The sequence below is a fragment of the Anolis carolinensis genome, unplaced genomic scaffold (genome assembly GCF_035594765.1).
Source record: "Anolis carolinensis isolate JA03-04 unplaced genomic scaffold, rAnoCar3.1.pri scaffold_8, whole genome shotgun sequence".
In the NCBI taxonomy this organism is placed as follows: domain Eukaryota; kingdom Metazoa; phylum Chordata; class Lepidosauria; order Squamata; family Dactyloidae; genus Anolis; species Anolis carolinensis.
In genome coordinates this window covers 27581105-27595579 of record NW_026943819.1, presented here as the reverse complement: position 1 = coordinate 27595579, position 14475 = coordinate 27581105, and the positions used below count along the sequence as shown (strand labels likewise).

The window sequence follows — 14475 nt, the reverse complement described above, 5'->3', positions numbered from 1 at the left end:
AGTCTTGACGTCCAACAACATCTACCATGTTTCATCCTATTTGTTAAAATAGTAACTCAGTAGGACCTTTGGAAGTCAAACACATTGATTTTTCTCTAGCTGGGATTAGTTACTGGATTTTGCTCAAAGTCTCCAAATTGGCCCCTGAAGCTCAAAGCTTGGCCTATGAGTCAGTCATAGTCAAATATAGTTGTTGACACTTACTTGAAGAGGTCTGAGACAGGAAGTCTACTCTGTGTTGGAAAAACCACACCTGTGCTAAGCATGATGCTCCCACAGTGAGTAATAGGCATGGAAACACAAAAGCAAAACAATCCAGCATGCTCCCATTCTATGCTTTGTGTACTATCAGTTAGTGGGAAAAGGCAGGTAGGAAAATATTATTATTATTATTATTGTTATTATTATTATTATTGTCGTCGTCATCATCATCATCTTCCCAAGACTGGGCTGTGGCGCAGCTGGTTAGTAGCCAGCAGCAATAAATCACTACTGACCGAAAAGTCATTGGTTCGAAGCCTGGGTCAGGATTAAGCTCCCAACCATTAATAGCCTAGCTTACTGCCCACCTAAGCAGCTCAAAAACAGTTGCTACTCTGACTAGAGAATTCTAGGTACCACTTAATGTGGGGAGGCTAATTTAATTTAATTTATGACACCATAAATATGGTAAATTTCTAATTTACGACACCATAAATGTCGTAAATTCTTAATTTACGACACCTGGCATGCGAAGAGCAATGAGGAAGTACTACCATCAAAAGGACTCGGTGTCACAGTGGATGATGACGCAACAGCTCCCCCTGTGGCCTGAATCGATCATACCCTCATGAAGCCGGAAGCTGGAAAAATCTTAAATTGCCTCTATTGTCTGTTTGTATATTCTATGTCTAATAATGGCATTGAATGTTTGCCACGTATATGTGCATCGTAATCCGCCCTGAGTCCCCTTCGGGGTGAGAAGGGCGGAATATAAATACTGTAATACTGTAAATACTGTAAATAAATAAATGAGACTATTTTTTGCATAAATACTTCAGTTCCTTCCTCTCTCTGGTTCCCACTCACCTTCTCCTTCTATCTCTCTCAGACATATATAAATAGCAATATAAACTAGAACTCAAATGATGAATTGCTCCTCCAATAAGGATTCTCCTTTCCCCCGTGAAATTTTCCTTCTGTCCCCAAATTTCAAGCATTGACGAGAGTGAGGCCTTGAAAATGCCTTGAGAGTTCATTCATTTGCTCTATTCATTCCCTCAGTCGTTTGCCCGTGTCTTTTCTTTGGAAGCCCAACTACGAGGGCTATCCAGAAAGTAGATTACGCTTTGGAATTAAAAATGAACAAAGTATAGGAGAAAACATTTACCATATGCAGTTGAAAGCCAGACCCAAATACCACTTCTCAACATAGTCACCATTCAAATCTAGGCACTTCTCATAGCGATGAATGAGCTTGGCAACTCCTTCCCCACAAAACTCTGCCACTAGCGTCCTCAATGCAGCATTTCGGCGACAATGTGCAGCTACGGGAAGGGGGGACTGGCTGGTTGAGGACGCAAGTGGCAGAGTTTTGTGGGGAAGGAGTTGCAAAGCTCATTCATCGCTATGAGAAGTGCCTAGATTTGAATGGCGATTATGTTGAGAAGTGGTATTTGGGTGTGGCTTTCAACAGCACATGGTAAATGTTTTCTGCTATACTTTGTTCAAAAGAGCCCCGATGGCGAAGTGTGCTGCTGAACTTGCAGACCGAAAGATCCCAGGTTCAAATCCCGGGAGCGGAATGAGCTCCCGCTGTTAGCTCCAGCTTCTGCCAACCTAGCAGTTCAAAAGTGTGCCAATGTGAGTAGATCAATAGGTACCACTCCGGTGGGAAGGTAACAGCGCTCCATGCAGTCATGCCAATGGCCACATGAGCTTGGAGGTGTCTACGGACAATGCCGGCTCTTCGGCTTAGAAATGGAGATGAGCACCAACTCCCAGAGTCAGACATGACTGGACTTAACGTCAGGGGAAAATCTTTATCTTTTATACTTCGTTCATTTTTAATTCCAAAACGTAATATACTTTCTGGATAACCCTCATATATTTGGAAATGCTCTCCTGAAGTTTTTCGTTTCTACAATGCTAAAAATTTGGACATTTCAGAAAATTTCAGAATTCCTATTTGAGGAAGCACGCTCATTTGGCCCTCTCCTCATCATAGAGCCCTGACCTTTCTACCTATCTCTGCTTCTGGAGTTCTAATAATAAAATATTTGTGCCCGTTTCCCACAAAATGGTCTTCAGATGCTTATTCCCAGCATCGGCTTCCATGCTGATCCGACTTCTTTGCTGGACCTTAAAGGTCGGTCGCATAGAAGACATGGAAAACGCAGGTGTAACAACTTACCAGCATGCTCTGCTTGGAAGATTTCCATGTCTGGGGCTGGGCCTTAGATGCAGTTTGGTGCCTCACTATTGAGGGGTAAGCTGGGGAAGACAGAAGGCAGCTGAGGTTATTCCCTTCAACAGCCTTTCTTGCATGCAACTCAGTGTATTCCCCAATTAAAGCGAGAGAAAGCGAGAGGGTTCTTATCTAAATGTAGGTGTGACGGTTTGCTATGTTTTCCATCTCCAAGTTAGTAAGGCAAGGAGTCCAAAATGCCAGATCAGATTGGGGCATTTGGAAATAATACAGCCCCGAGGAAAAACCGGTTAAGAAGACGGGAGAAGGGAGGGCAGAACCAAAAGTGTACACAATCCCGAAGGTACCATTCTTAGTATAGAGGCTCCCATCGGAATGCTTGCTGAAATCGCCGGGTGAACTCTGACCAATTGGGGAGAACTGATATGGCATCTTGGTCACATTGCCCACTGGAAAATAGAAGAAGCAACATTACATTGAGAAGGGGTAGGACGCTGTCTTGTGTTTCTCACATTTACACCCCGTTGGGCCTTGTCCCATGTGCCTTTGTACCTGGCATTGCCAGGATTACAGCTTAAAGGCATTTGACACAGTGAATCGCAGAGCTCTCTGGACCATCCTCCAAAAAACCTCAGCAGACTGAAAGCCAAAACCAAGGTCACAACAACATTTGTTATAGAACTCCAATATGCTGATGATAACGTAGTCTGTATGCACTCAGAAGAAGCCCTACAAACCACTCTAAACACCTTTGCAGAAGCAAACGAGAAGCTCGGCCTCATGCTGAACATTGAGAAAACCAAAGTGCTCTTCCAGCAGTTGTCAGCCAACCCTTCTCAAGACCAGGAATACAGCTTAATGGTGTAACATTAGAAACTGTGGCGCAGATGGGAGAGCAATGAGTCACTGACCAGGAGGTCATAAGTTCGAGGCCCACTCGGAGCTATGTTTGTTTGTCTTTGTCCTGTGTTAAAAAGGCATTGAATGTTTGCCTAATATGTGTAATGTGATCCTCCCCGAGTCCCCTTCGGGGTGAGAAGGGCGGAATATAAATGGTGTAAATAAATAAATAAATAAATCTTAGCAGCCACCTGCTAAGGCCGGGCTGTGGCACAGGCTGGTTAGCAGCCAGCTGCAACAACTCACTCTGACCAAGAGGTCATGAGTTCGAGGCTCGTCCATGCCTGCGTCTGTCTCTGTCTCTGTTCTATGTTATGACATTGAATGTTTGCCATGTATATGTGCAATGTGATCCACCCTGAGTCCCCTTTGGGGCGAGAAGGGCGGAATATAAATACTGTAATTAAATAAATAAATAAATAAATAAATACCTTTCTACAAAAGTCAATATTGATCTGAAATGCAACACCGCCTGAGCTCTGCGAGTGCAGCATTTCTCTGAATGAAGCAGAGAGTGTTTAAGGATCAGGACATCCATAGGGATAGCAAAGTGCTTATTTATAAAGCTCTTGTCCTCCCAATCCTGTTGTATGCCTGTGAAACATGGACTGTCTACAGATATCACACTCAACTCCTGGAAAGATTCCATCAGCGTTGCCTTCAAAAAAATCCTGCAAATCTCTTGGGAAGACAGTCAGAGAAATGTCAGCGTGCTGGAAGAAGCACACCACCAGCATTGACATGATGCTCTTACACCATTGACTTTGCTGGAGTGGCAACGTTGTCCGAATACCTGATCACCGTCTCCTGAAGCAGTTACTCTACTCCCAACTCAAGAATGGGAAACATAATGTTATGGACAGGAAAAGAGATTTAAAGATGGGCTCAAAGCTAACCTTAACAACCGAGAACTGGGAAGCCCTGGTACTTGTGTGCTCTAACTGGAGGTCAGCTGTGACCAGCAGTGCTGTGGAATTCAAAGAGGCACGAATGGAGGGTGAAAGGGAGAAATGTGCCAAGAGGAAGGCGCATCAAGCCAATCCTAACTGGAACCGTGTTTCATCTGGAAACTGATGTCTTCACTGTGGAAGAACATGTGGGTCAAGAATCGGTCTCCACAGCCACCTACGCATCCACCGCCAAGACACCTACACTTGGAGGACCATCATCCTTAAGCTACAAGGGATTGCCTAAGTAAGTAAGTAAGTAAGTAAATAAGCCTTTGTACCAAAGCTGAAGGTTGCAGGATTGACAATGGTAACGGCAGGCAAATCTATCCCTTTTGTTGATTGTATTTGGAGACTTCTCCTTCTTCTCCTGAGATTAGCAAATCTGTTCATTTGTTTTTGAAGACTTGGATAAATTCACATCTCAAAGGAAATGAAATGAAATTTTCACTCATCTCTAGACTGAATAAACACGGGTGTTTCAGAGAAGAAGAGATGGGATCCAAAGAGTCAACCATCTATGGCTTCCACTTCACTGGTAAAAGGTAAACTGAAGATAAGAATAGCTGTGAAACTGGGGAAATGGATAAGAATCCTATCCTACCGATTTTTGTGTTTTCCAATGGCATAAAACCAGATGCCAAGTTCTCCTCAAATTTTCCAGTATCCCAAAATAAACAAGTCCTAATTCTGAAAAAAAAGTTTTTTTCCCCTAAAGCTTGCAATGTTTATCGTTTTGTTTGTTTTTCAAGTATACTCTAAAAGTACTTTTGATGAACTGGGCAATCATTGTTTTGAAAATATTGTTATCACAAAAGAAAAAGCTTCAGAACGCCTGCTTTGACTCCCTTGCAAATATGTGAATGTTTAATCAACCTATCATTAATGAATTAATTTAAATTCATAGAAGGAACCCTATTAAACTTTTGTTTAATTAGGTGGCAGCTTTCATTTCTGTTTTTGCCATAACGGGCTTACATAGCCTTGCTGGTTTTGATAAATTTTATATTGCCTAAAGTTCTAGGGGAAGTTTGGTTGCATTGGGGTCTGTGCCTCTCACCCTCTCGCTGATTTATATTTGAAGTTGTGTCCCCACTTCGTGTCCTGGTTTTCAATGCCCAAGAAGTACACTTTGGAGCAATTTGTCTCTGCCGTTTTCAGAGGACCAGGAGACTTTTGTAAAGTGGCGACACAGAATACAGAATATTGCACAGCTGCGATGAACTGCAGGCTTCCAAAAGCGGAGGAAGGCTTTCACCCGAATCCAGGCATTATTCTCATCATGAACAGAGAGGAGAAGCAGGTTTGTGCTTGCATGTGGCCATGTCAATCTATTAACTCCGACCTACTGTCAGCATAATGTCAAAGAACCTGCATGTCTGTGGATAACCTTTCAATAGAACATCAGTCTCCAGCTTCACATAATATACTAGCTGTGCCCGGCCACGCGTTGCTGTGGTGTTGTCTGGTGGTGTTGGTGAGAAATTGTTGAGATAGTGGTGGTATTGAATGTCTGTTGTATGGTTGTCTTTATGTTTAGTATGCACACTAAAGTGGATTATATGGCAGTGTGGAGTCAAGATAATCCAGTTCAAAGCAGATAATATAAGATAATAAATGGGTTATATAGCTGTGTGGAAGGGCCTTGAGTCTACCCTGCCATATAATCCAGTTCAAATCTGATAATCTGTATTTTATAGGCAGTGTGGAAGAGGCCTAAGTGAGGCCTAACTCTGCCTGTCCCCTGGGCTACATGGGTTGCTAGGAGACCAAGTGGGCGGAGCTTATTCCTCTAACTGGCAGCAATTGGATAAAAACGATCATTCCTCTCCCTCTAATTAGGACTTTATATTTCTTTTCTTTTTGTTGTATGAATGTAGAGGCATGGATGAGGGGTTGTGCTGCCAAGTTTAGTGTTTCTGGGATGTGTAGTTTTGTTGTTTTGTCCTAGGCTGAAATTTCATTACCCTTTTATATATATAGATTACTATTATATTATTATTATATTATTGATTATTCATGACTACATTGAAACTAGAATAGAGAAAAATCAGCGTGGAAACTGCAAGAGGTACCATAGATTGTTGTACATGGAAATAATGGTATTAAATAGTTATGATTTATTGAATATAGTTATATATTACAATTATATTTTTTTGTTATTTAAACTATACATATTGTGAAATTGTGTTTTTTTTTCTCGAAGTGACACACCACCCAAGTCATGCTAGGTTTTTTGGCGAATTTTGACACACCAAGCGCAAAAGGTTGCCCATCATTGTTTTAGGACTTCATCTCTGTTTTCTCTAGGCAGCATGACTACAAGAAGCACTCGCTTTTCTAAACAGGAAGTTTTTTTTTCTTCAAATCATGGTGGGATTTGCATAGATTGTATGTACAAGCGCATTCAGATATCATACGCAATGACCATATAGAGGTAATATTTAATTATCACCCTATTTTGTATTACTACCTTTGTTCTTCCCACCCATGAAGACGATAGAATTTTTGTCTGGTTGTCGGTTGATATTATAAATCACTAGCTTTTCCCAGCCACGTGTTGCTGTGGCTTATGGGAATCATTTGTTGGCCAGGCGGAATAGCAGTGAATAGCCTTGCAGCCTCAAAGCCTGGCCATTTCCTGGAGTAGCTGGAGTAGCACCCTCAATCAAAGAGCCACTTTAGCTTATACCAAAGAGCTTATTATACTCGAGTATAAGCCTAGTTTTTCAGCCCTTTTTTAAGACTGAAAAAGCTCCCCTCGGCTTATACTCGGGTGAGGGTCCTGGTTGGCTTATATTTGGGTCAGCTTATACCTGAGAATATATGGTATATTTATTATTTTTCTCTATTATTATTTGTATAATTACATTTATTTTACTCTATTTTTATTATTATTATTAACACGTTTATTATTTCACTCTGATCTTATTATTATTATTATTATTGCATTTCTTATTTTACTCTATTTATTATTATTACATGTATTATTTTACCTTATTATTATTATTATTATTAAAAGGATACATATGCACATTTACATTGAAGAAGATGAGAATAATGATTGGATCAGAGTTGCACAGTCTTATCTTAAATTTGAGCTTTATGTAAATATTCAAAAACATTTAACCTATGGATTCCTCAATTAATGTAATTTTATTGGTATCTATTGTTATTTCTGAAATTTACCACCCTCGGCTTATATTGGAGTCAATGTTTTCCCAGTTTTTTTGTGGTAAAATTAGGTGCCTCGGCTTATATTCGGGTCGGCTTATACTCGAGTATATATGGTAATTTTATTGGTATCTCAGCTTATACTGGAGTCAATGTTTTCCCAGGGTTTTTTGTGGTAAAATTAGGTGCCTCAGCTTATACTCGAGTATATACGGTATATACGGTACTTCTATTGATACAACCAAGATGCACATTATCTCTTTGGTTTATTTTCTAACACACAACACTGTTGGCTCCTGTTTTACTTGTCATTTACAAGACTTCTAGGATGTTTTTCTTACACCATTTGTTCAGATTTTTCACATACTGATTTCTTATATATCTGCAAACTGACATCTCCTACAGATGGGCCAAAAGTTCGAGCAAATGTTGTCTTAATGTGGCTCTACACTTTCCAGTGATTATTCTGACTCCAACATCTAGTTATGTCCCCAAAATGTCAAAATTTCACTCTCTTGTTCTTGTTCTTGAGATGGTTAATAGTCGACACTATTTCCTCCCTTCTTTGAACTCCACACTTCCTTTCCATTCCTCATCCTAGTATCTATGTTCTCTTTCTTACACATTTATTTCTCATCTTACTTCACCTGTTGTTATAGTCATAGCAATATAATGGTAATAGAAAAGTGGGAGGGGGGGGGGAAGAAATGTTCAGTCTTGAAATGCTTCACAGGAAGGAAGATAAATGGAAAGGTTTCATTGCAAGTCACGGCCTCGTTCAAAATGTCACTCACCTGATTTGCAAGAAGTGTAGGAGGAATCAAGACAATAGAGAGAGAAGTGGGAATTTATCCGGGTTATATTGGAAACTCCCAACACACACACACACACATGCACAACCAACCTTCTAGATTTTAAAAAGTCCCAGGAATTAATGACAAATAGATAGAGACAGAAAGATTGGGACATTAGATTTATCTATCTATCTATCTATCTATCTATCTATCTATCTATAAAAATCAGCAAGCAGGTAGTTAGTCATTGCAGGCCTTAATATTTTTGAATGGTGTCTCCAAAATTTAGCTCTCCTTCCTTCTTTCCTTCCTTCCTTCAACTCATCCATACCCATATGTTTCATGACATTATATATTTCATGACATATACTGCATATACTCGAGTATAAGCCTAGTTTTTCAGCCCTTTTTAAGACTAAAAAAGCCCCCCTTGGCTTATACTCGGGTGAGGGTCCTGGCTGGCTTATATTTGGATCAGCTTATACTTGAGAATATATGGTACATTTATTATTTTTCTCTATTATTGTTGCTACTATTATATTTATTTTACTCTATTATTGTTATTATTATTATTATTATTACATTTATTATTTCACTCTGATATTATTATGCTTATTATTATTATTGCATGTATTATTTTACTCTATTTATTATTACTTGTATTATTTTCCTGTATTTATTATTGTTGTTGTTGTTGTTGTTGCTACTACAGTAGAGTCTCACTTATCCAAGCCTCGCTTATCCAACGTTCTGGATTATCCAACGCATTTCTGTAGTCAATGTTTTCAATATATCATGTTATTTTGGTGTGAAATTCGTAAATACAGTAATTACTACATACCATTACTGTGCATTGAACTACTTTTTCTGCCAGATTTGTTGTATAACACGATGTTTTGGTGCTTAATTTGTAAAATCATAACCTAATTTGATGTTTAGTAGGCTTCTCCTTACTCTCTCCTTATTATCCAACATATTCACTTATCCAACATTCTGCCAGCCCGTTTATGTTGGATAAGCGAGACTCTACTGTACTTGTATTATTTTCCTGTATTTATTATTATTGTTGTTGTTGCTACTATTACATTTATTTTACTCTATTATTGTTATTATTATTATTATTACATTTATTATTTCACTCTGATATTATTATGCTTATTATTATTATCATTGCATGTATTATTTTACTCTATTTATTATTACTTGTATTATTTTCCTGTATTTATTATTATTGTTGTTGTTGTTGCTACTATTACATTTATTTTACTCTATTATTGTTATTAGTATTATTATTACATTTATTATTTCACTCTGATATTATTATGCTTATTATTATTATCATTGCATGTATTATTTTACTCTATTTATTATTACTTGTATTATTTTCCTGTATTTATTATTATTGTTGTTGTTGTTGCTACTATTACATTTATTTTACTCTATTATTGTTATTAGTATTATTATTACATTTATTATTTCACTCTGATATTATTATGCTTATTATTATTATCATTGCATGTATTATTTTACTCTATTTATTATTACTTGTATTATTTTCCTGTATTTATTATTGTTGTTGTTGTTGTTGTTGTTGCTACTATTACATTTATTTTACTCTATTATTGTTATTATTATTATTATTATTATTATTATTATTATTATTATTGCATTTATTATTTCACTCTGATATTATTATGCTTATTATTATTATCATTGCATGTATTATTTTACTCTATTTATTATTACTTGTATTATTTTCCTGTATTTTTTATTATTGTTGTTGTTGTTGTTGTTGTTGCTACTATTACATTTATTTTACTCTATTATTGTTATTATTATTATTATTATTATTATTATTATTACATTTATTATTTCATTCTATTTTTATTATTATTATTAACATGTTTATTATTTTTGATGATACAAAGGGATAAGGTGCCAAGATGTGGAGCCTGAATCTTTTGGGTGCACAGTAGATTTTTCTCTAACCTCATTAACAGATGCAAGAAAGATGGCAACCATCCCAAAGGAAGTAGAGAGGAAAAGGTGACCCACTACCAATCCCACTGAAGTTTGGGGAGAAGTCGTACCTTTCAGGGAGAAAGCAGAATTCCCTGTTGCAAGCGTCTCCTCCGCAGCCGTCTGCATGGTAGAAAACTCCCAGGATCTGGAGTTGTAGTTCCCTCCTAGACAAGACAATCCAGTTCAGGAATTAGTTGGCATCGCTGAAACTCGTAAATCTGGGGCTCCACCTTGGGTTATCATCAAAGCAATTCTCCCATGAGAAGCCAGATGTAAAGGAATGGATTGAATAAGGCAAGCCCTGGGAGCGAGCGGACGAAATTGCCCGTTCTAACGGCACCATTGGGACTTAGGAGCGAAATGACCCAAATCTCCATCTGAGTGGTGGTTAGTTATATTCATTTGCCGCCCCATGATCTCTCTCAGACCAATTATGTCCCAGGTAATACATCTTTGGCCTGCTGAGACTCCAAGCTGTGCAGAAAGAGAGATCTAGAGCTAATGTAAAATGCTCTTTGCTAAGGAAGTGGAGCACAAAACCCCAAATCCACAAATGGAAACGCTCCCAAATCCATTTTTTTTGTGTGTCAGGAGCAACTTGAGTCGCTTCTGGAGTGAGAGAATTGGCCGTCTGCAAGGACGTTGCCCAGGATGTTTTTACCATCCTTGTGGGAGGCTTCTCTCATGTCCCCGCATGGAGCTGGAGCTGATAGAGGGAGCTCATCCGCACTCTCCCTGGGTGGGATTCAAACCTGGCAGCTTTTAGGTCAGCAACCCCAACCTTCAAGTCACTTATTTATTTATTAAAATAAATTAAAAATAAATTTAAAAATCAATTACATTTTTTTAAAATCAATTAAAAAATAGCCCCTGCTCGTTGCTGACCTAGCAACCCAAAAGATAGTTGCATCTATCAAGTAAGAAATAAGGTACCATTTATAAAGTGGGGAGGCTAATTTAACTAATTTACGAAGTTGGAATGAGGAAGTGCCGCCACAGTGGATGATGAAGCAGCTGCTCCCCCCTGTGGCCAGAATCGAACATCCCCTCAGGAGAAGGTGAAATTGCCTCTGTGTCTGTCTCTGTGTCGGTTCTATGTGTATATGGGCATTGAATGTTTGCCCTATATGTATATAATGTGATCTGCCCTGAGTCCCCTTCGGGGTGAGAAGGGCGGAATATAAATACTGTAAATAAATAAATAGTTATAACATCACATCGGGCTTGAATTCGGTTAAAGCTAATTCAGTCTCTAGTCTTAAATCCAGTTCTAACTCATGTAATTGTTGATTCTTAATACAGTCCTATTGTCGTCTTGATAAATTCTCAAGATCTGTTGTAGTATTGTTCAAGGTGAAGTCATTCAAAGTAAATAAAATGCGGTATACATTCCTCGTATAAATGATAACAAAGTGGAAACAAAGTGGATTTACTCAATGACGGAAAGAGTTCACTGGTAAGTTCCAGTGATTGTATAGTCAATTACTCTTCCTAAATGGTGAAATGAATTCAGTGGTGGTACCCACAGGTTGAGAACCACTGTTTTAGGGTAGTTTCTTCCCTGCCCCCACTTGTACTGTGGTTTGTTTCTTTTCTTACGGATGTCTACCTTACCAAGCATTATAATATTTCCTAATGAGTCATGCCATCTCACGATACATCCAAAGTATGATAACTCTTCTTCGTACCTTTTGGATTCAAAAACATGGAAAACCTCTTCAGGCTATCTGGCTGGTTCCAGTCAGAGTAGTTGTTGATCATGAAGCGGTGATCTCCTAGATTTAATAAAGACAAGAAAAGAAATACACCGAGTCATGACATCATATTGCAGAAAAACAGCGGAGCAACAATTGCAAGACAGCAAAGAATAAGCTCAAAGACTACATTGGAAAAGAACAAAATGGAAGTATATTATGCTCCCAGAACCTGGGACATGTTGGATTAAAAGTTCCATCATCCCCAACTAGCATGGTGGACACCGGCTTGGAGCAAGATTGTAGATGTGTGTTTCATCTCATCCCAACACATCTGCATCTCATCCCAACACATCTGCATTGTGAATCACATGCGAGTCAATAGGTTTGCCAAGGCATCACCTTCCAGGCTCTGAGATTTAGGAGTCACACCTGAAACGAAGTGACAACCCTTATAAACCCTGTAATTGTCCCAATTTAACAGAGGCAATTAATTCTGCCATCCCATTATATTAACCATGCATGCAAACAATTTTGGATTTTGAAGTATTTCGTTTTCTGGACACATATAGAAGTTGGCTACTGATTTCATCCTATGGAATCCAGGGATTTGTAGTTGGAGGCACTACTTGGGAATTATCTGCTGGAGACTGTTGGAAACCATTCTAGACCACACAAGTCTCATTTATTAGATAAGTAGTGGATAGAATAGATGAAGGGAATCCTCTCTATAATCCCATGCATGCCCAAATAGGCTTTACTGTTTTCTCTCTTCTGTTCTATCTACATCCACTCCCTTCACCTTCTTGTTTTAGCAATGTGATCTCTTCAGGGATGAGGTAACTTCCTCTACGTAGATTGGAATGTTTATTGCCCCAAAAGAGAAGGCACAGACCACGCAGTCATTACCATTTTTCCTCCTTTGTTTCCTACCAAGAAAGATGCATTTTGCCAGTCTCTTAGACAAAATGTAGCTATCTAGATATCTTTGTTATTTTTACCTGCCTACCTACCCTTAGAAGCTAGCTTAGACAGCTAGTTAGCTCCAAAACCTTTTCTATCTACAATGGATTTCTTTTTACCTCAATAAATAAATACCTTTTGAACTTTTAAGCTGACTTTGCAATCCTTTGCCATCCTGAGAAGAAAGGCTTCCCTTAGCTCACCTCACGTAAGTTTCTGCTGTTCTGCACTCTGCTATATTATTGGGAATCTACCTCACAAAGAGGGTCATTTTGAGCCTAACAGCTCACAGATTCTCAACAGAGACTTATGGAAATTTGAGACATGCACATATGATTGAATGTTGGCTGCTGTAAATACATTGATTGTTGTTTGTTTTGGAGGAACCAGAAGAGGAGTGATGGCGTATGATCTATTCCATGGCTGCTGTTCTGGCATTGATCAATGCAACACCACCCATACAAAATGAAAAGGATGTGCATTTCCAACTTAGAAGCACAGGGGTTCATATCCTGTGTGGCTTAATGGGTCTCTCATGCAGAAATCCCACTGGTTGGGAGGAATCGCTGTTTCCTGGAAGCCAGAATTTGAGGACAGAACGTATATTTTACCAGCAGCAATAACTATCAATTGCAGCAGAGTTCTTATGTGCCTTTTTCGGTTCCAGCTCCCTTATCTACACTCCTTGCAGCTGCCCATGGAATTGTCCAGCTGTGAAAATGCCACTGCAATATTCTCAAAATAAGACAACAATTACAGAACCAGACAGGAGAATCCAATTCCATATTTTCCCCCTTTTTCTGGTGGGCAGAAAGTAGAGAGAGTACAATTTGGTCTTGCATTGAAGGAACATGGTATTTTTTCCCCTTATCCTTAGAAACATGACTTTTTGGAGACAATATTTTTCTGGCTCAAACCACTTTAAACATTCAGTTCAAGAATCAAGCAACGGCTCCTATGCTCCAATTTGGCAAGGGGAAATCTCAGCTCATCCTCTGTCATCCCACTTTTCCTGTTATTTTTAATATGTCCTAGTTCCTCTCTTCTCTTCCTGCTTTTTTGTCCTCAATCGACCCCGATTGCTGTTAACTGAGCTCAAAGTGCAAAAGAGGTGAAATCTTGCCCTGAGGTCCTAAAAGAGTGTGGAAATATTACATGCACCCAAAGATGCGCCTAAACCTCAAATTCCTTCTGCCTTCCCTCCCAACATGGCAGTAAGAAGACTGTCCTATCACTCCTTACCACTATTTTGAGAAGGTCTGTAGAAGAAAACATATGTTTGGGCCAAATGTGATTTTGGGTACTTGCGGGAGTGGGAATGACAACTTCTGGCATGGTTTATGGAAAGAAAAATAATGCTAATGGTTTTATATATACACACATATATTGTATACATATATGCAAAGACACACACACACTAGCTGTGCCCGGCCATGCATTGCTGTGGCATATAGGAATCGTTTGTTGGTCAGGTGGAATAGCAGTGAATAGCCTTGCAGCCTCAAAGCCTGGCCGTTTCCTTCTTATGGAAATCCTTATTTGGTGAGTTAGAATGCAACAGAATAGGCTTGCTG

The 14475-nt window shown here is 38.9% G+C and overlaps 1 protein-coding gene across 1 annotated transcript in view; it reads right to left on the bottom strand.

Annotated features, from left to right (window-relative positions):
* Window positions 1-14475, bottom strand: part of trim29 (tripartite motif containing 29) — a 57565-nt gene that overhangs the window by 8882 nt on the left and 34208 nt on the right. Inside the window, exons 5-8 of the mRNA XM_016994710.2 lie at window positions 11933-12019; window positions 10313-10408; window positions 2755-2856; window positions 2393-2472 (exon numbers count right to left, since the gene is read on the bottom strand). Coding sequence (XP_016850199.1) covers window positions 2393-2472; window positions 2755-2856; window positions 10313-10408; window positions 11933-12019 — 365 coding nt within the window. The remainder of the gene's footprint in view (window positions 1-2392; window positions 2473-2754; window positions 2857-10312; window positions 10409-11932; window positions 12020-14475) is intronic.